Source organism: Balearica regulorum, chromosome 1, assembly GCF_011004875.1.
Source record: "Balearica regulorum gibbericeps isolate bBalReg1 chromosome 1, bBalReg1.pri, whole genome shotgun sequence".
NCBI classification, from domain to species: Eukaryota; Metazoa; Chordata; class Aves; order Gruiformes; family Gruidae; genus Balearica; species Balearica regulorum.
Window position 1 is genome coordinate 16,795,085 of NC_046184.1, and position 26,829 is coordinate 16,821,913.

Here is a 26,829-nt window from a genome sequence, read left to right on the forward strand (position 1 = left end):
ATTTGGAATACATTTTATTTTAGATGTAAAAGCAAGCAATCTGAATTGCACTCTGAAGCCACCCCAATCTTTGAAAATCCAACCTGCAGTTTCTTCAAAAAGGAGAATCCCAGGTGTAGTGTTTCCTTCTCTCTCTCCTACTTGGATTTATTGGAGACACATTGTGTCAGCCAGAGACAGAAACTCAAAAGATGGGTCAGTCAAGAGTTTATAGTTGCATTATACATAATTTTCCCACATAACTTTGCATATATCTGAGAATAATAGTACAATAATAACTGTAAACACACTTGAACAGCAAATGGCAAGTCAGGTCCTGATTGCTCAGTTTTGGGCATGCAGGTGGATTCCAGAATCACAAACCACATGTTTTTAGACTTGACCTTCCATGGAGGAAGCGTTAATCATAGTGTGTGCCAAGGAACGTGAAGTGAGCCTCAGACTGTACCTGGAAGCAGTTCCTTGGGCACTTACATTGGACTAATATCCCTTAACTTAATTAGATATATTTTGGTCCCTTTCTTATTCCAGGGTGCTTATAACTAAGGCTCTGACCATTCAGATTACTTTATAGACTCTCAGAGTGCATATTGATTAGTTGCAATAAATCTTTAAAATAATATTACAGATGTCAGAACAGGTTATCAGTTCTGTCAGCACAGTTTATTTTGCATAGAAGATGAAAACACCTTTGAATATATTCAGAAGGTATTTGTAAACATTTCAAGTGGATATGGCTTGATCTGATTTTGGAACAGAAATTTCTTGACATCTAAGCCAGTCATCTTCCTGAATTTGCTAACCAAAAGAGTGAAGTCCTCTGCTATTCAAGACATCAGAGAATTACTAGATGTTAGTACTGCCTGGTTACAGCATGCAGTGTTAATCCACAGTCCCTTTGAATTGGCATTATACCTCTCTATGCCTCACAGCTCCAGCGTGTAAGTCCTCTGTTTGGAAAGGGAAGTGGCTGGTATGTACCCTGATATGTTTTGTAGCACCATCCTCCTTCTCCCTCCCCAAAGCTAACTGCAGTAAAGAGACCACATCATAGGCAACACTTGCCCTTCCTCCCCATATGATTTCTCTAGTATTTTGCCAACATTGTACACAATGTCATGTGTCAATAGGGCACTGGGGAATTGTTCATCCCACAGGCTTCAGATTGCAGCATGTCTTGATATTATCTTTCTCTAAAGCCTGCACTGCAAGGGGGAAGCCATAAGCCTTAGGGGTGATGGCTTGTTACTAGCAGAATGAAGTTACAGCTCTGCATAGTGAAGCACTAAGTGCACCAAACAAAAATTGGTGAGGCAATAAAACTATCAAACTAACTCAAAGAAGATCAGTTTGTGAGAACTGAAAGTATCTCTTCCAATAAATGCCTTGACATTCCAGAAAACCAGGCAAGAATCAGTAAGTTTTCTTAGCTTTCTGGAGGTTTGATACCAAAGCTTTTAAAAAGGATTAGTGATCTTAAATCCTGTCTCTCAAAAACAGTGTAGGAATCTTTTTTCAGAGAGCAGAGAAAGAAAGAAAGAAAGAGAAAGAAAGAAAGAGAAAGAAAGAAAGAAGGAAAGAAAAAAGAAGGAACAGCTGCAGAGCTATTACTGTCAAAGACATGACTTCTGTGCAGCAGAGGAGTTGCTTTCTGGGTTTGTAAAAGTGCTTTCTTTGAGACTGGAACCCAGACACTCTGGCTGAAAGGAAAAACTCCATCAGAAGTCAATTAAGTCCAGTTAAACTGAAGTATTACTTCAGGACAAAAAGATTCTTTCTGCTGTTTGAAGTGCTAAATATTTAATGAAAACAGTATTTTAACAAGGAACTTAATGGCAAAGCCAAAATTTCACTGTTGCTGTATCCAGTTACCCATACTTTATACTCCTTAATGTCTCACTATCACACGTACGTAACCTCAATTGCAATAACATCTGATGTTTAACAGGTTTTAGGGTGTTTGACTTTGTGGCACCCACGATAGGTAATGAGGTTATTGTCTTCAAGTTAGGGGTAGAGAAATCTGGTTTAGTATGAGATTATGACAGTATGAGTTAGATGAGATCTCATCTAACTTTAGCACTTTAGAAGTTAGTTATCAAAGTTAGTTGTCTGGGCTCTGTCCCCCATGGAGGGAGAACACACCCTCAGGAGGCAATCTATCCCCACCCTAAAATAAATGGGATAAACCAACCACAGAGGTGCCTTTCTTTGTTATCAAGAGTTGGGGCCCCAAATGAGACATCTCATGCCAAGCAAGATGAGTGTCCCCTCAGGGACATGAGTGGCTCCCCAAAGGATGGAAGAAGCAGAATGTACTCTCCCACTTCCCAGGACAGACCCGTAACCATAAGCCATTCTTCCTCTCTGCTAGTCAGTAATTGATGGGATTTGCTATTCCACTGCAGGCTGGGCTTTTCTTTAATTTTTACAAACTAGGTGGGGAGAGGTGTGCTTGGTAGTATGGGTGCGTTTAGATGGGATGCCACAAGGAAAATCCAGTTGTACCAGGAAGGAGTGCTGGTGACTCAATAAACAGCATGGCAACAAGTGTCCTGGCACGGTGCTTTTGAGCATTGCCTTCCCGGTTGTGCTGTAGGTTAAATCTCAGGGCTGCTAGTCATTACAGTATCATACTTCACAAGAGTAAGGTATTAAACCCCAGACAAATTATATGATAGGTAACTCTGTCCTCCTTGCCCTTACCTGCAGCTTCACCTGAATTGCACGGTCTTATGCACAACCTGATTTAAACTTTTCTGAGCCCAGGTGGAGTTGCTGTCTTCTGTCCCAGAGATGGCGGCAGTCTGGAGCGAAAAGTGATTTCTACATATGTAAGAAGTAAAGCCCTTTGGGATTTTAGATGGAGAGCACTATGGAAATGTAATATGTCATTACTTCATGAAGTTACATAATGTTTAGAGTTGAGATTTTGCAATATCCCCATTAATGTAAATGGTTTACTGCACTTGATGCTAGTGTTCATGCAGCAGCCCAGAGCAGCACTCTTCCCACAATAAGCAGAAAGCATAACAATGAGCAAAGAGGAGCAGCAATGCTTGTATTTGACTTGTGGTTCTGGTTTTGCTCCATTTGGGTGCCTGCCCACAGCAGGGAGATGACCAAATATTTGTGAGCAGTTCAGCTCCCCTGCCCTTCCCACCCTCACCCAGCTGGAGGTGAAAGTAGTGTAACTCCAGGCAGGTACAGGCAGTTCACCACGGCTGTCTGCAGTGCTAAAACCAGTGCAGCTGATGCCAGTTTGAATGGGACTTTCAGTTCATGTTGCAGCTTTAGTTCTGGAATTCTACATCTGTTGCATTATGAATTCCTTCAAATTACTCTGTGGTATATTTTAACAATGGGTAGATCCACTCCTTCTGCAGAGACACCTCCAAGGGAAGGGAAGACATCTGCTAAGGTATTGCACATCTCTGTCAGGAAAAGTCTCTGCATGGTTGAGACCTTCCCACCACACAGGTCCAGAGCTCTTCAGGGAAGAAAACTGACCCCTTGTGAACGCACCGTGAAGTTGTTGGAAGCAAGCTGCCTGGAAGCCTCCTTGTTTCTGGCCCAATTTTAACTGCTCCTCTGTCATCATCCCCTGGCACCACCGCTTTAACAAGACCAGCATTGTTTTGGCAGATGAACCCAGAGGGACTTAGTGTAACTCTTGGCACAGAGAGCAGGACAGAGTCTGGAGCCTGTTTGTTCTTCGGCTCTGGCCTTCCCTTCCAAACTCAAAATCTCACAGATCATTCCCAGGGTGTTTCCAGCTTCCAAGAACTATCAGCAGTGTCTGTGGGACAGGATGGATATTTGTCCTTTGCAAGAAATCCTTAGAACTAGAGCAGCAAAAGAGATGGTCAAATAGATGTGTGTTAGATTGCCTTTGCTATTCTAGCCTGAATGGCCTGGTATCTTTGAGAGGGCTGTAAAACTGTTCTTTGAGCTGACTTCATTTAGAGACTAGGAGGATTTTGGGCACCTGGGCTGTACCAGAGGCTGGGCACAGCTCATCACATTGTGGAGACTGTCTATAGCCATACCAGGGACACGTCCATGATTGAGGACTCTGACTCCAAAGTGGGGACAGCTTATATTAGTAAGATGGATGGTAATACTTGATCTGGGAACATGGTGGTTCAGAAACTGCTTCACATACGGCTCAGCCTTGTGCTTGGCAAAGGGAGGCTGGTGCTGGGAGTTTTAAACTGATCATCTTCTTTAATGTATGCTTTTTTGCAACTCAGAAGTGTTTCTCTGGCTTCTAGCACCAGCTAGGTTACGCCCGGTCCCAGTTCAGCAGCCCAGAATAGTAGGGTGCAAAGGAGGCTTTCAATGCTCTCCTGCCTGACTTGAGTGTCTCCTGCTGCTCCATGGAAGTCTTTCCCAGTTTGAGCTGCAACGCTCTTGTTACAATTTGCTTTTAACATGTGAGTGTTTAATTCAATTTCTAAATCTCTGAGCGTACCAAACCTTGAATACAGCATAGAGTTTCCCTGATTCCAAGTGAAAGCATTCAGAATGGGCTGTGAAGTGGATGTTTATTCTGCCTGATCTGTCATTTTGTTTTCATGCTAGTACTACCCCTGTTGCTACCCTGTAATCTACTGTTATGGAAACAATACATTGTCCCTAGGGTAAATTTAGAAAAACATTCACCCACAATGCACCCACAGATAACTCCAGTTTTAGCAACATGGTGTTTAAAGCATTATACTCTGCTTATAGAGCATCAGCAAGATGCTCTTGCTTGGAGCCAGCTCCAGATTACCTGTTTCTCTGTATTGTTTCTCAGACCCTACATGTCCATTGGAACACTACGTGATCAAGTAATCTATCCAGACTCAGTGGATGACATGCACGAGAAAGGCTACCAAGATCAAGATCTGGAGTGTATCCTGCATATGGTTCATCTGTACCACATAGTTCAAAGAGAAGGAGGTAAATTGCATATTTTTCTAAAAAGCTTTACAAAATCCATTCCTCGCGTGTGTGTCTTAGTGTGACTGACCTTTACTTACTGAACTGGCAAGACTGGATCCAAACCTTTTGTGGTTGCGGGAGCTGCACAACTACATGATTGTTGCTCCTGATGCTAACAGAAGGAGAAGAGCTAAGGGCTTCTCTCCTCCCCAGTAAATCCATGATCAAGCTGAACATCCTTGTTCTCTTGAAATGGCCAGTCTTTTCATGGTACTGTGAGATCACTGGCCTTCCTTCATTTTCTTAGAAAATGTAACCTGTCTTAAAACCTTGTAATGTCACTGACTACATCAACTCGAAAGCATGTGAATGAAAATAGAGTCAGGTCTGCTTTCACCTCCCTGGTTTGTGGGATCAGCAGGACTATGTGCCATGAGAAGGAATGTCTGATACCACACCACCAAGGTGAACAAGTTAAAAATAACCAAACAACACCGGCTGGCAGTAGAGCGTTGCCACCTACCACTTGCTGTTTAAGTTGCCATGTGTTCTCAGTGTTGTTTGTCCTAAGAATAGGAGACAGTGTAAATGCACTGGCACAGTGCTAATGGTTAAAGATACTAAAGACTTCTCTTGTGTCTAAGGAACTGGAGATTTTTTCCCCAAACATAGCAATAATTTTCATCCTTTTGTTCCCACTAGCCACTAATCTCTGGTTTGAATTTCCTCCCCATCATTATGCTTTTAAAACAGACGTAGGACAAAGTCGGTAACATTTAGAGAGAAAAAGGAGGATCTTCAGCCCCCTTTAAGGAGCTGACATTAGGAGTGCTGGATGCACCCTGCCTCTCTCTGCCAGCTGTCAGTGCTCCTTTTTGAGAGGGTACTTTGGGTGCATTGCCTTGTAATGTGTGTGCTTGGCATGTGTGCTCTCAGGATCAGTCTGACAATAGAGAGTAGTCCTTCAGCCACTGGAAATCCAAAGGCAACGTCTAGATTCCCATTCCTGGATGGCAGCCTGTTGCTCTGTTCAAAAGGCAGAAGGTGTATTTTATTTTTGAAGTATGCATGGACACTCATCTGACGTCTTTTCTGCACATTTTAGAGTGGGGAGTAGTAACATTTACAGCAACAATTGTATACCTGCAAATACATCTCCACCTCACAATCCTGTTGATAGACTCTTATCTTTCCACGTGTTAATGCTTCTTTAAGAATGTAATAATGACTGTTGGCCCTCAAGTTGCAATAGAAAATAAGAATCTGCTATCATTCTGATTCATATTGTTATTCAGATCTGATACTATAACACAAGGACTGAAAAAGTGGGCAGAGAGCTAAACTCAGTGACCAGAATAATTGCGGAGGCAGCCTCTACTCCTTGCACTGACATTATTCATATTAGTATTCCTGACTCACTTACCTCACTAAGCGAAGTACCCAGATTGCAGAAGAACAAGCAGATGTGTTGGAATGGGGAGCTGGAAAAGGAGGAGCGGTTTAATTGTCAGTGGCGAGAAGCCACTGCGGAGTGTGCGTTCATAGCCTGCTGGTACTTGTAGATGTACTGAACAACACATGACCCTCAGTGGCCAAAACCATATCCCCAGCAGTCTCTGAATGCACATCGTTGTGGTTTATAACGCCGCAGCTGGAGCGTGTAACTGCTCCACGTACGAGATGCCGTTGGCTAGGGTCAGTGTTCTGTGTTGCTAAACTGAAACCCCAGGTTTGGATCAGTCTCGCTCTACTTTCCCTGCCAAAGAAAGTATTTATTGCTGACCCCATTCTTGCTCTTTTGCCTGTCTGACTGCACAGGCAAGAAACACACAATCTGTAAAAAAGTCTAGAGGCCACTGTTAATGTTCACTGGTGCGCTGTTGAAACTGCACTCGGGATAAGGGCACACTGTGCAAAAGTGTGCACAAACAAATGTTAAAAAAAATGTCTTAGGTACTTTGCAATCTAAAATGACAGAAGCGGGCAGAGCCGGAAAACAGGGGGAGAGATTACCACATACCAGGAAGTTTTTAGGACCATAATACATTACTTGTTCCCTTTTCTCCTTGGACTTTTACAGGAGACAAGTGCGAAGGTAGGAGTAGAGAGGAAATCCGTGACATATGATTTGACACGTTCCATGGATTTCATTTGCTTACATATTCTTTAGAGCTCCCCCAATTTGGGACAAAGACTCATATTCTGGTTTTTTTGAACCAGCAAGCCAGAGAAATACTTGTTGAAAATGAACAATTGAAATTTTTGTTTATACACAGCTGAATGATTTTTTAATTCTAATTTTTATTTTATTCTTTTACTTAAAATCATTTCTATTAAAATTGGAACTCTTTTCTTTGCAAAATAATGAAAAATCCCATATAAAGCTTTAGAACAAGGGATTTGCCCCAAACCATCTTTCTCCTTTTTGCAAACTGCTTTGATGGTTGACAATAGAAAAAAAGTTTTACTGAAAAATTCCCAGCAAGTTTCTACTTATATATTGTATACACTTTTTGATAATGTACTACATCTGAAAGAAAAATGTATGAAACCATTTTTAGTTATTCAGATTCTTGTGGATATATATATTCTTGTCCATGCTGTTTTGAACTGTTTCCATAAACTGTTCTAAGAACAGAGCTAGCTGTCTATCAATCGTTATTCAATATTTTTTTCTATAGAACTTCTTCTCCTTCAGAGCCTTACCTCTGTCTTCTCCCCTTTCACCCATCCCCTGCAGAATTAAGCTTCTACTGGACAGCAGGCTCCTTAGGGCATGACCCTGTTGTGCTTTAATTGACCACAAATGTCATGCGTGTATAATATGATGCCTTGCAGTTTTGTGTTCTGATCCCTGTGGGCAGTTATGAAAAAGCCAGATTGAGCCAGAAGTGTGCAACTCTGACTCAATTTATTTGTCCTGGTATAACTTTATTGTCTTTAGCTGAATTACTTCCACATTGCATCAGTACAAGGGTCACCAGATTCCAAGTGTAAAGTAGCCAACAAGAGCCTGACATTATTCTTGTTGCTGCCGATGGCAGAAATTCCTCTCTTTTTTCTAGCAATAAGATTTGACCCAGTTAGTTAGAAGTAAAGAGAATGGTTACAGGAGTAAGTAGCCCAGTTTGGCATTTAGCTTCTGTGTTACCCTCATGAAACAGTCCTTAGCAACAGAATCCATCAAAACCACCAAAATAGCAATCCCCCTCCTCACCAACACCACTCTGGATGTCCCTGAGCCCGAGCCCTGGAAGAACCCAGTGCAATTGCTGCTGGCAGTAGCACCCCTTGCTGCCAGGGGCAAAATTTCCTTCCTACTGAATCCCACACTGATATTTTTCTCACCATCTGGATGTCAGAGGAGTGCCATTTTGTTACTTGCCTTTATATCATCAATAAGGTGTCCCCATCAACACCTGCAAAATTGCTTGCTCTACCAGAACAATAATGTCATACAAAATGAGGGTAGCAAAGAAGGTTGTATTCAGCACGGATGGTGAAAAGGCATGTCCAGAAGTCTTGAGTAAGAGCATGGAGATGTGCAGTAGATATACATAACATGGTTCCTTTTTGATCTGCTTTGAAAATCCGTGTATATTTAGCAAGTGTCAATCGTCATGTGGCAGCCTGTCACATGAGAGGAGCCATGAGTACGTGTAGCAGCACGCTGAATGCATGACTGGGCCTGTCAGGTTGGGGCTGATGATATTACTCAACAAGTTCAACCTGTTCATGGTTTCTCAGCACCCCAGATTATAATTATTCCTCATTATTTTGCACATTTGTCATATCTTTGGGTCTTGTCCAGGGAACCTTTGTGCTAGGCTACCTATAAACACACAGCCAAGCACATTTCCTTTCTCTGGGATTTTTTCATCTGATCATTTTAGCCCTGGTTTTGCTTTGGTTACTGGTACCAGCTGGAACTCTGGAATGCTCTGCCAGCTTTTCCAGTGGCTCTGAAATCCAGAAACACAAATCCCTGCAGCGTCATGCTGAGCTGGGGCTCACACAATTGATGGTCTCTTTGTTCCTTCCTCAGCTAAGGATTGCCCTTGCATATTCATCCTGCACAACACTCAGGCTGTCTTCCATTTTGACAACTGCCTGGGGACATATGCTGTGCAAGAGGCCTCCATGTTCAAAAGCTCACCAGGGGTGGACTCTCTGGCTGTAGTTTGCTGTGGTAGCCTTTCTTCTGTCATGAAGCTGTACCACTCCAGTCCATGTCAAATGAGGTGCATTGTAATGTAGATCTAGAAAAGGAACTTTTAAGCGTATCGGTTTATGGCAGCTGAATGCTTTGTCTTGCGTGTAAGTGTGAGGATTCACGAGAATGAAGATTCACAGCGCTGCAGACCCCAGGCATAACCCATTTTTTGTTGTCAAATTTAGCTTGCTTTTTCCTTCAGAAAATTGAGGTAAAAGGAATTATAAAAGAAGTCATGGAAGAAAATGAAATGCTGCTATCATGAGGCTATTACTAGTTGCTGCTGACATCTGTATGTATTTCTACTGCTGTTACTCTGCCCCAGCAGATTACACATGCTCTTTGTCTTACTGGTTGCAAAAGGCATTTCTGTGACATCTAATGTTCATCACACCTACCTCATACCATGTGCAATTGTCGTGGTTTTACCCCAGCTGGCAGCTGAGCACCACGCAGCCGCTCGTTCACTCCCTCCCCATCGGGATGGGGGAGAGAACTGGAAGAGTTAAAGTGAGAAAACTCGTGGGTTGAGATAAAGACAGTTTAACAGGTAAAACAAAAGCCGTGCGCACAAGCAAAGCAAGACAAGGAATTCATTCCCCACTTCCCATGGGCAGGCAGGTGTTCAGCCATCTCCAGGACAGCAGGGCTCTGTCACGCGTAACGGTTACTTGGGAAGACACACGCCATTGCTCTGAATGCCGCCGCCCCCCCCCCCCCCCTTCCCCCAAGCTCCTTATAAACTGAGTGTGACATCATATAGTATGGAATATCCCTTTGGTCAGTTTGGGTCACCTGTCCTGTCAGTATCTCCTCCCAACTCCTCGTACACCCCCAGCCATCCCGCTGGCAGGGCAGTGCAAGAAGCAGAAAAGGCCTTGGCCCCATGTAAACACTGCTCATCAATAGGTCCATAGAACAAAAGCATCTATATTATCAATGCTGTCTCCAGCACAAATCCAAAACATATCCCCACACTAGCTACTATGAAGAAAATCAATTCTCTCAGCTGAAACCAGGAAAATTACGTTTGTAACCACTGAGATTTGTGTGCTGCGTTCACAGACAAGCCATTTCATTTCTTCATTTGTGTAGTGGATGTAGCAGTGGGTGACGTAAGCCATTGACTTGGCAGATATTTTCAGAACACTAACAACCTTCACTGACCTGTGCCATGTCAGCAGGAAGAAAAAAGAAACAAGAGGTGCATTATTGTTAGTGCCCAGTAGGGAGTCAGTTTATTGTGAGTTACAATGCCTAAGTGTTCAGAGGAAATTGTTCAGACCTTAGAAAATAATTTTTAAAAGGGATAATATTAGAATGGGTCTTTTCTTATCTGTTGATTGAGACATTCCAAATGGCAAACAGGAAAGTTCAGGGAGGGAGCTAGGCAGGAAGAGACAACACGCACTTCTAATATTCAGTTAGAATGTAAGTTGAAGTGACCACAGAGATGACCATTGTATCCTGGTAAACAAAGGCTAAATCTTGCACCTTTAGAGGAAATAATAGAATGATTTTACTGATAACATGACACTTCTTCTTGAACTTCATTCCTTTTTTGTCTTCTAATAAGTCTTTACGAAGCAGCTGATCAGGAAGAAGCGGTATGAACGCAGGCACAGGTGGACACATGCACACCCACCCACCCCCTAGCTCAGATCCAGATCCCTGGAGCTCATCTGTATTCTCAGCTTAAAAATAACAAAATATAAGCAGCAGCCTGAACATTGTGTTCAGAAGCATAGATGTTTCTATGGTTTTCATGAAGGACCATTCCCATCCCTTGCCCTAGAACCCTTTGCCAAAAAGGAGCGCTCCAGGTGCTTTACAGTCTTTTTTTGGAAGCTGAAGGTGTTGGTGGAACAGCACTCCTCCAACTCTCTGTGTGGTCCCAGCACTGGGACTGCTCAGCAGCAGCAGCCTCTGTGTATCTGCTCCCTTCACCAGCATTCGTCCACCTGGTGATTCAGTTAATCATTACACAACTCCGTCTTTGCTAGGAGCCTGCTGATAGAAAGCGCTGTATGTGCCCCCGGGGGAGGTGCCCACTGGGATCCTTAAATGCGAATAGAAGGAAACTAGAGAAAAACAATAGGATCACTAAGGGTAATGTATTTCTGCTGTGTGCATGCCTGGTTTTTAAATTTAACTCTATACACAGATATTCAAAAATTATTACATTCTATTTTACAAATTTACATAGAGAAAATGCCTGGAATTCAGTCTCTAGCATTATCAATTCCTGTTTTCAGTCACACAACCTCTCACCAGATGCTTCACTGAGTTTTGTTCAGACCTACCAAGCCCTAGTGTAGCACCAAGCGGGGGCAGAGCACTCCCCAGCCTCCTGCACCTTCATGAGCCCCACTTGGCCCACCTTTGTTCAGGTATCAGAAATGACACAGCCCAGCCTCCTTGCTTGACCCTGTTTATAGTCTTTTCTGGCAAATGTTTATGTTCAGTTGGACAGTGGCGGAAAAGAGGTTTTGGTTGTGGTGTTATTTTTTTAGTTACAGTGCTTCTGGGCTGATTTGGAAAAATGTTCTCTTCCTCGCTCGGCCCCACTCCAGCTGCCTGTCTCATGAATAGATGATCTATTGAGAGAAATGTCTTGTCAGATTTTCTCTACATGCACACTTGCCCTTTTCAAAACTCATCTATTTTGCTACTCTATCATCTGGATTGTTTGACCGAAAACTTTTTTGGTAGGGTAATTTGGTATTTGACGTCTTTCATTACTGGGAATGAATCATGCCAGAGTACTCACAGAAACCCCAGTCTGCCGAGAGATCGCAGATAAAATGCATCACACTCCCGTTGCATGTCTCTGAAAGTGATGAAGAAAAAAATCAGTTAGAAGCCATGCAGAATATTTAATAAGGATACCCAGTGTTATAACAGTTGTGGGTCATTTCTAAATACAAGGTAGTGGGAAGTTTGTATAGAAAATCCTCCTGTCTGTTTGCAGTTTTGTATGTGAGCTTCTTGTCTGTGCACACAGAATGCATGCCTGGGTCTGCATCTGTGCTTCTGTTGAGTTTGCTGGCAGTTATCCTTTGCCTACAGTAGTGAGCGGAGTCCAGCACTGCTCTTTATGTTTTTTATGCTTTATTTCTTTGAATTAGTTTTTAAATTTCTGCTCACACCTTTCAAGAAGGAATAGCAAATTGTTCTATAAAACAAACACGATGGAATAAAACAATTAGTTATACACAGGTAAAAGTTTTTTCAAAGACATGGTAAGTAAAGTTTCTGACAATACCTACATGACCAAGAGGGTTAAATTTCACTTTCAAAATTGACATGATATTTGGGACATTCTTCCAATTGAGTGCCAGTGGAAAGGCATTGAGGTGTTTCAGAAGATGTGATCCAGAACCCTGAGCTGTCTCTTCTGCAATGGAAATGATCTTTATGATTTCGGTTGCAGATTGCAGAGATGTTGCAAGTGAAGCTGCATTTCCTTCACAAACTTACATTGTCCTGACACATTTTGTTTGCATTTTTTTTAAAGGCTGGGATGCCATCATGGATTGGAAAGATGTCCTATCAGGAGGAGAAAAACAAAGGATGGGCATGGCTCGGATGTTTTACCATAAGTAAGAATTTTGATTTGTTCTTTAAGTAGCATCTGAAAATGAGGAAGAGTTTTGCAGGTTTGCTGTCATAGTTTGAGCAGTAGTAGGCTCTAATCTCCATGCAATATGCAATACTACTAGATGGTTGCATAGGATCGCAGACCTTGTCGTTTATTCATACAAGCTCTGCTTTTAGTTTAGGCAATGCTTCTTACTTAAGCTTTGCTTTTGGCAACATAGCATTACATTCTCCAGATGTTCCTTTCTTTGTTAAATCTTGGCACAAACTTCTTCCCTGCATCTGTCCTACAACTATTGCAGAAGTCTGATGGACTGTTGCAGAGGCTATGGGAGTTTGAAAGCCAAGCTTTTTGGTTTGGAGACTGCAAGCACACAAAGGCAGCCCAATCCATACATAGCTGTGGATAGAAAGTTTCTGAGTTGGCTGTAGCTACCACATGACTTGATGACAGGACAGAACAATACTAGGTCAAACTAGAACATAGAAGTTAGATCACTGTGTACTCAGATGAACCAGGAAAAAACCCCTTGTTTTTCCTGGAAGCTGGCTCTGCACCTGAATAATGCATGGAAACTTTATGTTTTTGCTAGCCAGCTTCCAGCTGTAGATGAGAGACAGCTATCTGGCAAAAATAGCTCTCTTCTTTCCGTTGTTCTTTGAATTAAACATCGTACATGGGAATACTGTCCGAAACATAGAAGAGTAATGTTCTTTATCTGGTTTTGAAAGGCCAAAATACGCATTGCTGGATGAATGCACGAGTGCTGTAAGCATTGATGTTGAAGGAAAGATATTCCAAGCTGCAAAAGCTGCTGGGATATCCCTGCTTTCTATAACACACAGACCTTCTCTTTGGTAAGTATGTTCAGGGATTTATTGTGGTCCTTGCTTTTAGCTTTCTGACAGGCAGCGGATTGCCCTTTATTCTTTGTATTAGGGCAATTGTTCAATCAATATCTACTGCAGTTTCTAAGATAACATGTCTACATTAATAGTGATGTAAATGCATTTAGTATTGATTTTTTTTTTCATTCTTTGACACATATTTTTTCCTCCGTCTTATTTTTTAAAATGTGTTTCAGTTATTAACTGTTATTAGCAACATGCAGGTATCTAAGAGGCAATGAATTAGTCCACCACAGCCACAACAGATATCACCACATTATTCTGTAAAGGTGACAAGATACATGAGCTGTCCTGGGGAATTTTACCAGTGCTTAGGAGAAGATGGGAAACATGACAAGTGATTAACCTGCTCTTTGTCCTTCCATCGGAATAACACATCTGTTGTTTTAACTTGTGTCCTTTATCTGCAGAGGTTGTGAGCTTTCAAAATTTGATTGTCTATTAAAAAAGAAATATTAGAATTCTGAGAAACATCATTCTAGTGAGGGAGTACTAATTATGGAAGAGTCCCTCAAAGGAAATAAATGTAGTTACTGAATGCATAAAACAACCAAATATTTTAAAGGGCAAAAGGAGATCAAGAAGCTGTAAGCTGACATTAGCAGAGACTATTTGTTCTGAAGTCCTTGATCTCTACTGTCAGAGTGCTTAGTTTTTTAAGCTGATGACAAAAAATCCATTACCAATTCATTGCCTCAAGGGAAAGAAATTGTACCAGTGTCTGCTTCTCTGAAAAAGAACAATTTCCCCGTCATTCCTCCTTTCTTTGTGGAAATAGTGACAGGAAAAGTCCTTTGTTGGATTAGGACTAAAATATTAAGAAAAATTGGGTATTCTGATAAGGAAAAAATGTCACATAGATATTTGTTTTTAAAATAATTTAAATTACACTTAAAAATAAATATATTACTTTATTTTTCTTTAAGGTTAGCATTATTTTAAAACCACCAAAGAAAACACGTATTTGAGAGCATTGGCCAGCAGGTTGAGGGAGATGATTCTGCCTCTTTACTCTGCTCTCGTGAGACCCCATGTGGAGTACTGCGTCCAGCTCTGGGGTGCCCAGCACAAGAAAGACATGGAGCTGTTGGAGCAAGTCCAGAGAAGGGCCACAAAGATGATCAGAGGGCTGCAGCACCTCTCTTATGTGGACAGGCTGAGAGAGTTGGGGTTGTTCAGCCTGGAGAAGAGAAGGCTCCAGGGAGACCTCAAAGCAGCCTTCCAGTACCTGAAGGGGCCTCCAGGAAAGCTGGAGAGGGACTGTTTGTAAGGGCATGTAGTGACAGGACAAGGGGTAGTGGCCTTGAGCTGAAGGAGGGTAGGTTTAGATTGGATATTAGGAAGAAATTCTTCCCTGTGAGGGTGGTGAGGCGCTGGAACAGGTTGCCCAGAGAAGCTGTGGGTGCCCCCTCCCTGGAAGTGTTGAAAGCCAGGTTGGATGGTGCTTTGGGCAATCTGATCTAGGGGAAGATGTCTCTGCTCATTACAGGGAGAGTTGGAACTAGATGATCTTTGAGGTCCCTTCAAACCCAAACCATTCTATGATTCTATTTTGATTCTGTGATGCAGAGGGAGAAAGTTCTGCAAAAGAACTTGTAAGGAAGACCTTTAGAGTTCAGTTTCCTACTGACATTTCTTGTTTTCTAGTATTAGTGCTATTCAGGAAGGCTTGAGATTGTTGTTGTAACCTCCACAGTACTACTGACATTATCAGAAATCTGGTGATTTGTGGGGTTCTGGAGAAGTAAACAGAAGTGCTGAGTGTTCAGAAATAAGAAGCAAATGCCTTAAACTTGGGTTGCTTCCACAGGGATTGCACTGCATAGACAAAGAACAGGTTCATGTGCTTTTTTCTCCTTCTCAAGATTATACCAGGAAATATTTGCTCTTTTAATCAAAATATTGGCTGCTTTCCTAGACCACAAACATTGGATGTCTCGGTCAGCTATCTTAGTTTCCTGGGTTTTTCTTTTTTTTGGTGGGGAAAAAATGGAAGGATAGGTTAAGCATTTGGTGTCACAAAGAATAATATGCAAGAAGTGGTGAATATAAGCCTGGAGTTTAATCTCTTTTCAGTCCCATGTCATAAGCTATTGAGTTTATTAAACTGTCACATTACCTGGATGGGATTTACAATCACTATTTTATGATGCGTCTCATGTTCTATAATTTATAGTGATAAATTACACAGTCATACCAGCAGCTCTGAGGGAACTCTCTGGTCTTCCTCTTGCACTTCCTGAGAAATGCCTTGTCAGGTCTTGACAACCTCCACATGTACACCTTTGAATATTTTCCGTGCACACACCCTGAAACTCACTGACAGATCTGTGAGTCCTATACAGACTTTTTTAATTTTGATCCTTGAAAACTGAACCATGTTTTAGGACTGGAGGTTTCTTTAGCCAGCCTTATAGGATAGAGGGGAACAAACTGAGGTGTAATTCGAACAAACTAGAGTTCTATCGGTAGTGTCAGGTGCACCGTGCCTGCTTGAATGTACTTTCTACTAAGGAGGTAAAATGTCTCTCAGAAAGTGAGGTAAATAAAATTAACTGGGTTTAGCATTCCTGAGGAAGGAGGGAGCCTTGTTTGCTGCTCCTCATCAAGCTCCTGGAGAAAGAGGAGTCTGGTGGAGTTGCAGTGGAGGCAACTGCAGCCACAGACAATGTTTCTAAGAGGGAGGGAGAAAGAGGGGGGCCGCCACCTTGCCCAGGGACAGCAGAAGATGGTGGGGACTTTCCACAGCCCTGCTGCCTGCTCCTGCCAGTGTCACTGCAGGGGAGGGCCTCGATGAGGCCATGAAGGCTGCTCCAGGCGGTGACCGCCACACCTGGGGAGCCCACACCAGTGCCGATAGCTTATAGCTGGCACCTCACTGCTGAATTTCACTCGGTGGCCTAGGCAGGTCCTAGGCTTTGAAATACTCAAATCCCTTACAAAAAGGTGCCCTGGGATTATGAGTGACTGAAAAAAATTCTTACCCGGTGATCCAAAACTGGACAGCTCTCAACTTCCTGAGAGGCACTGTGGAAAATAGACACAGACATCCAAATTTGCATGCAAAAATGAGCTATCTGTTCCCTGAGCCATTACTAATGTTTTAATTTCTACTGCAGGAAGTACCACACTCACTTGCTGCAGTTTGACGGACAGGGCGGCTGGCGTTTCGAGCAGTTGGACACCGCTATCCGTTTATCACTGAGTGAGGAAAAACAGAGACTGGAATCCCAGCTTGCAGGAATTCCTAAAATGCAGCAGAGACTGAATGAACTGTGTAAAATCTTGGGAGAAGACTCAGTGCTTAAAACAATTGATGAAGAAGAATAAATAATTTATGTTTTCTGTTTTTAAAAGTATTTTTTTAGTTAAAAGCATTGCAAATTCAGCCATTATCCTCTGCATGCATTGTGATAGAGGCTTAGAGCATAGGGAAACACAGCCAGCAGAAATTAATGGTATGTAAGACTTTAGCGTTTTAGTCTTAAGGAAGAAAGTGGTTGAACTGTGAAAAGAAAATAAGCAAGTGTACAGAGTGTAAGATTAGTCATTGCAGCTTATGTTAATTCCTAGTGAAAGCCCGATTCACTGCAAAAAACTACCGACACACTTAGGTTTTGTAGGTGAATTTTTGCCTGAGACTTGGCCTGCAGAATGTGCTCTTGTACCAGGTCACTGTGTGCGTATGATATGCCTGCTATGCAGAGCAAACCCGGCATGAAACTCAGGCATGGAGCACGGCAGAGGCAGCATCTGGGTGAGTATGCAGATGCATGCAAAAATCTCGTTTGGGTATAAGAAACATTCTTTCAGCCCACGTAAAACCAAACTCCTGTTCTACTACTGAATCGCATCCATACCTTTACCTGCATTTCCATAGGAAATAACATAATAGGCTGACCAGAAGACAACTGTCCGAGCAACCCACTGTCCTCACAACAGAGAAGCAGAGATAGAGCTAGATATGTAATATACTTGCGCTGTACTTTATGCCATTTTGTGTAGCTTCAGAGGCTCTTTGCCCTTCATGATACATCAGTTTTTTGGGGGGATTATTTACGTCCCCTATTTAATAACCTCTGGTGGGGGGGATGGAGCACAGGCCCTGGCATGAAATGCCTTAGTTTTCGCTTGACTGAGTCATTCATCTGCTCTATGGGTCTGATCCAGCCGGCGTCCATCTCTGACCCAGTTCCTCCGTTGGTGAAATCACAATGTAGACGCTTGTTTGTTCCATGAGACACTTTGTGACAGGAAGGACCGTAGCGGAGGAAAATGTGAGTTTCTAACAATACACTGAATTCTCAGGCATGGCTGTCCTGCCAATTAAAATGCTCAGCACTTATAAAAGTCTGTGAAAAATTAGAGCATTTTGTAACCACTAATTAATATGCCTGCCATATTTCGGTAGAGTGGCTGAGCACCGCCCTCCCCGTGAGCAAAGGCACCAGTTAACAGCTTTGCTTTCAGACGCACTCGCTGATTGTCCCATCTGCTTCTCAGTTCAGTAGGGACCTGGCCCCCAGTCACTCAGAAGGTGCATTAAACAGAAACCCCACAGGCGGTGCTGGCCTGAGTGCCTTGCCGGAGGCAAAACGGGTGAATTAGAATAAAGGTGGGAATGGATTTAAGAGCTCCTGATCTGCTCTCTTTGACTACAAGTGCACCGCACTGCAACTGGGCAGCTCGGGAGTGAAGATCAGGGCGGGTGAGAGCCTTTGCCGATGGATAAATGAGCCTTAGCTGAAATGTAGCAATACCAAAGTTTGTTGGTTCTTTTTTTCCTGGAAGAAGTATGATTCCTTAAAGGTTTTCTGTCTGGTATGCTTAGTCTGAGAGGGGCAATGCTGTTAGAAGAGGAGAAATACTTTGGGGGTATTTGCTGAGCCGGGAATGTTTGAGCACCCTGAAGTTAACAGAAACTGTTTGCTTTTTCTGATCACTTCACAAACAAGGGGAGGGTGAATTAACTCCACCTGCCAAATACCAGTTCAGTGCTCATCTTCCTTCTCACTGTGTGCTTGTCTTGCTGGTTTTACGGATCCCCAGTGGCACTTGCACCAGAAAATGGAATAAGGCTGCTCTCTGTCCTGCTCCTCCAAAGTCTGTGACTTGAATGTAACCCCATACTTGTCCTGGTGACAACAGTTTGTTCCTCTCATTATTTTTTTCTGTAGAGTCCCCTGGGATATCTCACTGACACAGAAAGGAATGCTCTTGGGAACCTTTGAAAGGGAGGAGAAATTAAGGTTCAAGATAATAAGATGTTTGTGTTGTAAAGTGCAGACTGGAGGTCACTGCTGTGGTGGATTCATGTGCATGCATTTTAATTTGCAAGTGTCTCTGCTTGTCCCTCTCCCTGAAGGCTAGCTTTCCTTCTTCTCATCTTCAAAGAAAAATTCAGAACTGCTAAGGAAAAAAAGAAGTCAGCCAAGAATCTGTTCTTGGTGAGCATAAATGAGATGACTGATGATTTTAAAGGCTTGCACGTTTCTGAGTTACATTTCTTTAAGATGGTGATGAATCCGACAGGCACCGTATGCATGCCCTTGTCCCAGAGGCAGCGTATCCTTCTGCTAGTGCAAAGGTCCACAATGCCACCTTTCCACGAGCCTCTCCCAAGGCAGGAGCTGAGGTGGAGAAAGGGGCAGTAGGGTTCCCCGCCTCTCCGTTAAGCACTTTACCACGTGGCTTGGAGCTAAACCAGGGTTGTCCAGTCCCTGAACGAGGAGGACGCTGAAAATTGCGCAGCCCCAAGTATGGTCCTGCACGCTCCCAGCCTCCCACCAAAGCTCTGCCATGGCGCTTGACTTGTTGGGAGCCATTATGGGCAAGCGCAGCGCCTGGAATCTGCTGTACCACCTCGCAGAGATCAGAGCTGGCCATCCCTCATGGCACAACAGAAACACATCTTCTGAGGAAACCGTGTTTAGAAGAAGTTTGCTTGCTGTTTTTTTTTAAATGAGATTATGCATAAAACATGCAAAAGATACAGACATTACTGATGAAATTTTAATGAAAAGTGAAATTGCACTAAGATCAATGTAATAGTATTTTCCTTGAAGATTGATATCTATTTCTTGGATCCAGTAATAGACTTAACCATTCCCATTCAGTAACAGCATCTCACTCAGCTATTTACATTCTTGAGGCATGACAAGAATATTAGAGGCTGGTCTGAGAAGAAAACCTTGTCTAAATAGGAACTTTCTGAGTAATACTGAGCCAGTTTTAGAAGGATTTTCTGTACCGGTGGCTCATTATTTTTAAAGTTAGTTTTGTGGCTGGAAGAGAAGCTGCCCTGGAGATTTTCTCTACAAACTTTCTTAGTTGTTCCAAGGGCTAATTGAGACGGGAGTCTCCAGTTCTGTTTCTGGAGAGTTTTACCTCTGGTGTAATACAGGGCATAGGCCAGCTCATTTTGTGCTGCTCCGGACCCAGCCGGGAAGGCCAGAGCAGAGGTGCACGCTCCCTGCTCAGGGCATAGCTCAGGGAGACTCTGTTCGGGAGCCGAGGCACGGGGAGCACGTGGCCCTTGCAGTGGGAGGGGGTCCGAGCAGGGCAGGGTGCCTTGGTGGGATCCTTTTTCCTGGTGCAGTGAGAGCTGCTCATCAATGCTCATTCCCTTTCTGGTGTTCAGGAGCTGTGACTCCCCGGGAGGCTGACAAAGTGGCTTTTAGGCCTTCCTTCTGCCTGTCCTATCTAGCTGGAGCTGGTCAGATCCATCCCATTGTGTCACGGCGTCTATGCATGCAGGGCTGGATAGTGCAAAGCCTCCCGGGAGCACCCTCCCATCCCCCAGGACTCAGGGCAGACTGGACTTGCCTGGTCTGCATCCTGGGGGAGTACAGGTGCTGAGCAAAATTCATACCAGTCTCAGGCATGGAGTAACTGTACAGTAAAAATATGAAGGATCCACATCAGTTCGTTCAGATAATGTTGCGATTTTTTTCAAGAATCTTCAGAATGGGAGGAAACTTTTTTTTTTTTTTGGTACATGGGATTTCAAGTATTTTAACCTAGGAGGAGTTTGTTTTTCACTTAATTTGGGGACCAGACTCATTCCTGTTTTAGACTTGGAAGCCCTCCTGCAGGGGTAGAAAACCACATGTATCTTTTAAAGGAGTTTTTTGAAATGAGTGGGATTTGTATTTCAGTGAGGAATGAAGGACTAGGTATTCAATGGGATATTTTAGGGAAAATTGCAATAAAAATTATATCCTAAAGCAAATGAACACGTCTACAGTCCCCTCAACATGTCTGAATGATGATAATGCATGTCAAAGTCAAGTTTATGAGCCTGTGATCAAGAGATTTCAATCGTATGTAGAATGAAATCCCCCTACTGAGCTGTTCATGAAGCTTAAGAGAACTGAACTGCTAATTGAATGTGTCTTTGTTTTGTTTATGTTTGATATTAATGCCTTTTAAGAGCAGACAATTTATAAAGCAATAAATTATGCTTTACAGTTGTAATTTATTCCAACCTCAAATAAAACATGTTGCATTTACTTTGAGTTTATGACGTTCCTTATGAATCATTTGGAAAGCAGTCAGGACCTGCCTGCTCTGGGAGCCCCTTCCTATCTCTCATTTCTGTGGTGGGGTAGGAAAGTTTGGGGTGGATGTTGCGTGTTTGCAAGTTAAAACAAGTGTTTTGTTCCTAGATCAGGCTGGCGTCAAAGGCTGCTGTGAGGTTTCTCATGTCTCGTGCCTATCCGCTTCAGCATGGACCTGATTCACGAGAAGAAGGTGAGAAGAGCTGCCACCACTTGCTGGGGAGCTCAGCAGGGAGGCCGGGCACCCAGCAGTGTGCCCAAGGACGGTGTCAGGAGCACAACATCAGGTGGCCTCACCAACATCACTCCCAAGGGTTGCTATTATGGTCTTTGTAAGATAAGGTTATGCCTAAAGCATCAGTGTCACAAATATTACCAACAAGTGCCCACGTTGGCCTAGAATAGCAGAATTCTTTTTTTCTTAGGGATTAAGATCCACAAATACAGTCTCTTTAGCCCTGCAGACTAACAGGACTGTGAGGACCCTAAGGACACCAGTGGACTCCTCAGCACCCAGAGCCGGCTCGTGTCTGACCACCTCCCAGCTGTGTGGCTGGGGATGGTGAGGGACCGTGTGGTGGTGCAGGGCCTGGGTTGTGCAGCTGAAGAGCCCACGGCAATGGTGGGCACTTGAGAACTAAATCCTCAGGAGCGACTGAAGGCCTGTCCCCCGTGCCTCCCCTCCAGCTGCTGCAACCACTCAGAGGGAGAGCACCGACAAGAACAAAGTCCAGGATTCAAGCATTCTGGGGGCTCTCTGGGGGCTGTAGGACCCCACTGGGGCTCATGCATCAGAAGGAGACAGACTGTCTTGTAGTGGGGGAGGTAGCTGAGAGCTGCAAGGTTGCACCTGAGCTTCACTTATTTTGGTAAGACACGCTTTGGTGCCTGCTCTCTGGAGAACATTCCTGCTTTCTGATCAGGCCACCATGACTGGCGCCATGCCTTCGCTGTGAAGCGCTGGAGCCCTGAGCCTCTGCCCAAGAGTTAAGCATTCCCAGAAGAGACGGGACAGCAACGCTCATATCACAGGGCAAAGTGGACTCAGGAAATATTCAGACCTGAGGTGTTCAACGGCTTCCCACAGCTAAAACGTTCTGGTAGGTGGGGAATATCTGGAAGAACCTCATGCTGTCTCGCTATGGCCTTATTTCTGATTATGGCTCATTTTGCAGCTCCTGCTTTTTATTGTTTGAATTAGTGTCTTTAACCTCATGTAAATGGGAACATCTATGAGAGGGTAACAGTGACATATTAAAAGTACTGCACCCACCCAATGCAAGTTTGATGTGTATGAACAATCTGTTTATAAGCAGGTAATTAAAAAAGGGAGAAATAGAATGTGATGGTGGCTGATGGAGGGCTGAGGACCCAGCTGGGTCCTGGGACTGAGCCCTCAGTGAGAAACCAGGCTGCGATGAGGTCTGGGAAAACCCCATTCAAGAGAGTCCATGGGAGGAGCCAGGAATTGGAAACAAGGAATAATAAAACCTGTCTTGGACATAAAATAATTATACAATATCATGTTACTTTTCTTCTGTAGTCATCAAACAGAGAGACAAGCTGGCCTTGACACAGCATGTGTAGGGTAACACAAACAACAAGGGGAAAAAATGTTTATTTTAGTATGAAAATTGTCATAAAAGTTATTTCAGTTGAAATGTCTTTGAAAGAGAGTTTATATTTGTTGTGTGTTAGAGCTGCATTTCAAAAAGATCGGATTCATGATGCTTGTCATAAAGATTTAGGTCTTTGGGAAGTAAAAATTATTATCACCATAAATGATAAGCAAGATATTGAAGCAAACCCAACCTATTTAACATTTAAAGCAACCAAAAAAATTGCACTCAGTGATTCTAATATTCTTGTCCTTTGTGTCTCAGTTAAAATGGTCTTCTCAATTATAGCCACGCTGTGCTATAAATACATGAAGTTTATGAGAGACTTCTCTATCAACTGGTGTTTCCCACCCCGGTGTGTTTGGAAATCTCTATTCTACGGGTTGCACCAAGTCTTCCTGCCGGGATGGTGCAGTGCTGAGGCGGCCGGGTGCTGGTGCTCTCCTCCCCAGGAGATACATGGCACAAACGTGCGTGTGAGCAGAAGTGCCCGAGCATTTCATGGCCAGACCTTTCGGAAGCTTCCCGGTGAGACACGGCATCCTCGTGGGCTGGCACCCCGGAGCTCTGCATGCAATGGCAGGAGATGGGAGAGAGACAGCGGGGTGGTGGGTGGTCAAATGCATCTGTTGGGTTTTTTTGTAGGCAGTCGCAAACGCTTTTAGGAAAAGTCTTAAGAAATAATGTCTGCACAACTAAAGTGATTGGTAGCTAACAAGGTACTAATGCAAGGTACTAAAGTGCAACAACTAGTAGTGATAAAGCTGGGCTTTGCTAGGTGTATGCTCACGGTAATAGGACATTCTTGCACTGAGCAAATACTTCCTGGTATCAGTTTATACTGGTAATACCAGGGTGGTTAAAAAGTTATATAGCCCACACTTGTGAAAAACAAATAATCCTCTTTTAGCCCTAGCAAGTGGTCATCAGAAGCACACGACTGCTTTTCATAATGTCCTTTGGAGTATTTATAGGTAACCCAAAAATATAATCAGTTCTTAAATAATGACATACCTTGTCTGAGCTCTGCTATTCAAACCAAAATCCCTTTATAGCCGGTATGAAATGGCAGACACAAGCAAAATTATGAAAACCTTCATTTCCTTGTTAGTGCAAAATGAGCATACAGGGAGGTGCTGTTGCAGTCCCTTGCTAGCCTATTTTTATACTGTAATCATGTTACAGAGAATTCAGCCCCTGTCTAATCGCTAATCTTCACTTATGTATGTGCCATATGGCTCATTGCTGAGCATCAGAGGATGAGGACTCTGTTTATTAGACTCTTCTTGCTTACATTGTTACGGGTGCAAAAAAGAGTGATTAATGCATTTCATGCCAAGATGAAAGCGGAGGCAAGGTATGCCAGCCTGGGAGAAGGACTGCTCTTCCTTTGTAAGGACTTACTTCCAGGGACTTCTGAGGGGAGGTTCAATTCCTCTTTCAAGTCATGGTTTGAAAACTGCTTGTCTGAGAGAGGTTTTAATTAACAACCAGGAAAAAAACCCTGGTGACATCATCAGTTCTAAAGGTATTAAAAAATGTCTGCTTAGACATTCCCTTAATCAATCCGATCTGGCTTTGTCAGTCTCCTGTGACCCGCTCGCCCTGCTCTGGCACTGGGCTGCGCCAGGAGGATGGAGCTGTGCTGGTGAGGGCTGCACATCCCGGCTCCCCACGGGACCCCCGCAGTGCCTGCTCCTCTGCCCCACCGAGTGCCTCTGGGAAACCCGAGGTTAATGCACCAGCATGGGCTCCAACCTTTCCAAACCCCTTCCCCTCCAACCAAAGATTATTTCCTAAAAAATTATCTGCTCACTCTCTTGTCTTTAACTCCTGTTCTGCCTGTCAAAGTTTCCAGTGGAGGCCAGAGTTTCCAGGGGCATGTTAAAGACAAACCAAATCAGATGGGCCAAAGCATGCTCTTACCTAGGACATAGTTCAAGGGTGCATCATCAAATACCTGCCTAGCCTGCCATGAAGTCTGAGGCCATGTTCAAAGCACTTTGGTTTGTTTTGTTAAAGCCGTGCTTGAAGATGTGTGTTTACTTTGCTGATTCAGAGACTTCAGCTGATGCAAAAGGCGTAAATGAGATGCAGAAGATGGAAGTAGACAAATTCAAGCTTGAATGAAGCCAGGACTTCTGATGGGTGCTGGGGTGCTCCAGCAGAAAGTGCCTGTTTGGCACAAGGCGTTGTTCGCTGGCATCTATGGCTCGTGTTACGCGGTACCAAAACAGCCCCTCCTGGCCAACGGGTCATTATGAAAGTGGGAACTCCAGTGCTGCTGGAGTCAACAGGGCTGCAGCGCCCCGTGCTTTCACAGACACCTCAGCCAGCACACTGAGAAAGGCTAGTCGTGAGTTTGGGAGGGAAGGACTGAAGACCTGGAGCCGCAAAGGATGAGTCTCTCCAGCTCTTTTCCTGCATTTGTAGGTGGGCAAGTACAGACAGATCCAAGCTGCCCTGCCCCGGCACCCATGAAAGCACGTTTAGCCAGCACTGGCCACCTCAAAAAGACACTTCATTTCTTCACGCGGGAGCTGCCCTGCGTTACCCAGTGCTGGGCTGTACACAACGCTGGGCTGCACTGAACGCAGCGCTGGGCTGCTCCAGATTAGAGCAGGCTCCCTGCCGTGCCAGCTTGGAGCACGGGCAGAAGACCTCTGCTGTCTACATCCACCTGCCCAAACAGGTCTCAAACTGGCTGTAATCTGGGTTTGTGCTCTAATCCCATCTGACTGTCACAATCTTTTCAAGTTTTTTGGATTTCTTGTGGGTGGAGGCAGAAAAGGCACAGCCGCACGCTCTCCTGAAGAGCGAGGTGTGCGTGAGCAGAAACTATTTGCTTTCTTGCACTTGAAGCTCAGTCCTCATCCAGAGCGGGCTCGGGTAGGGGTGAGAACACAGCTCTGCCGCGTGTTGTGGAGACCTTACGGTCCTAGAGTTTCACTACAAATGCACTTCATCAGCGTGCAGGAATACTTAAGAGGTGGGAGAGCTCTTCATCACCTATGTCTTCCTTCATTTCCCTCAGTCACTTTTTCCTGCAGTTGGCTGAGCATGAGATCCAGGCATGAATACACAAGCTTTTGTGCAGTCTTTTAGGCTCAGATTTTCTGTTCCGCATGTAATGCTAAACCTCGGGAATCCTGTTTGGAAAGTGCCGCTAAAACTCCAGTCCAGTGGGCTTCTGGCAGGAGAGAAAGGTGATGCCGAGTAAAACACCACCTTGAGCAGTGGACCCAAACTTATTCCTGATGAAACACAGGGCATGTCAGGGAAGCTAAGCAAAGAAATGTTTTGTCCGTGAAGCTTAAAGTCACCAGGCATCTCTAGCTGTTCTTAAAAAGTTTCCTTAATGACGCTGATTAGATTATTAGAGAGGAACTTGCAAAAGCCCGCGTTACTGCTGAGTTTGCAGACTCATATCAGCGTAGCATTGCCAAGGTTTGCTCCCGAGCCAGGCTTGCTCCCTTCACGCGATAGCTAGAGTAATTTTATTGGCAAGCATCTCCTGTACAGATTATTGATAGTGAGTGTGTTCTGATGATGACGTATGCAACTCCTTTTGCTACTAGTGGGCTAAGAAATTGCCATTACTTTCAGGCACAACACATAAAATAGCAACTGCATTCATGAGCTGTAATGTTATGAAGGCACTTAAGGGTGTGTTTTGTATGAATATAATTTTAAGGTGCTCAGCAGCTCTTGGAAGTGACTGACTGTTCAGTACACCGTGGAATACATAATTGGTGAGAGTTGAAGTCAAAATTATTCAGAGATCCTAAATTGCTTCCCAAACTCTTTTCCCCGCTGTTTGCATGCTACATTACTTAATTGGAGCAGATCTTCATGCTGATCAGCACTGCTATGGGCAGGGCTTGGTAACCACAGCATTTCCCAAGAGTTTCACGACTTTATCTCTGCCAGGCTGACGTTTTAGTAGCTGAACACTCATCTGCCACACTTAGGAAGCCTTCAGTGAAGATGATGTAAGCTT

General features: G+C 43.8%; 1 protein-coding gene across 1 annotated transcript in view; it reads left to right on the forward strand.

Moving 5' to 3' along the window:
* ABCD2 (ATP binding cassette subfamily D member 2) overlaps window positions 1-21,168 on the forward strand; it is a 52,556-nt gene extending 31,388 nt beyond the window's left edge. The window contains exons 7-10 of the mRNA XM_075742064.1: window positions 4,802-4,947; window positions 12,660-12,744; window positions 13,475-13,600; window positions 16,771-21,168. Coding sequence (XP_075598179.1) covers window positions 4,802-4,947; window positions 12,660-12,744; window positions 13,475-13,600; window positions 16,771-16,981 — 568 coding nt within the window. The 3' untranslated portion in view covers window positions 16,982-21,168. The remainder of the gene's footprint in view (window positions 1-4,801; window positions 4,948-12,659; window positions 12,745-13,474; window positions 13,601-16,770) is intronic.
* The last annotated feature ends 5,661 nt before the right edge of the window (window positions 21,169-26,829 follow it).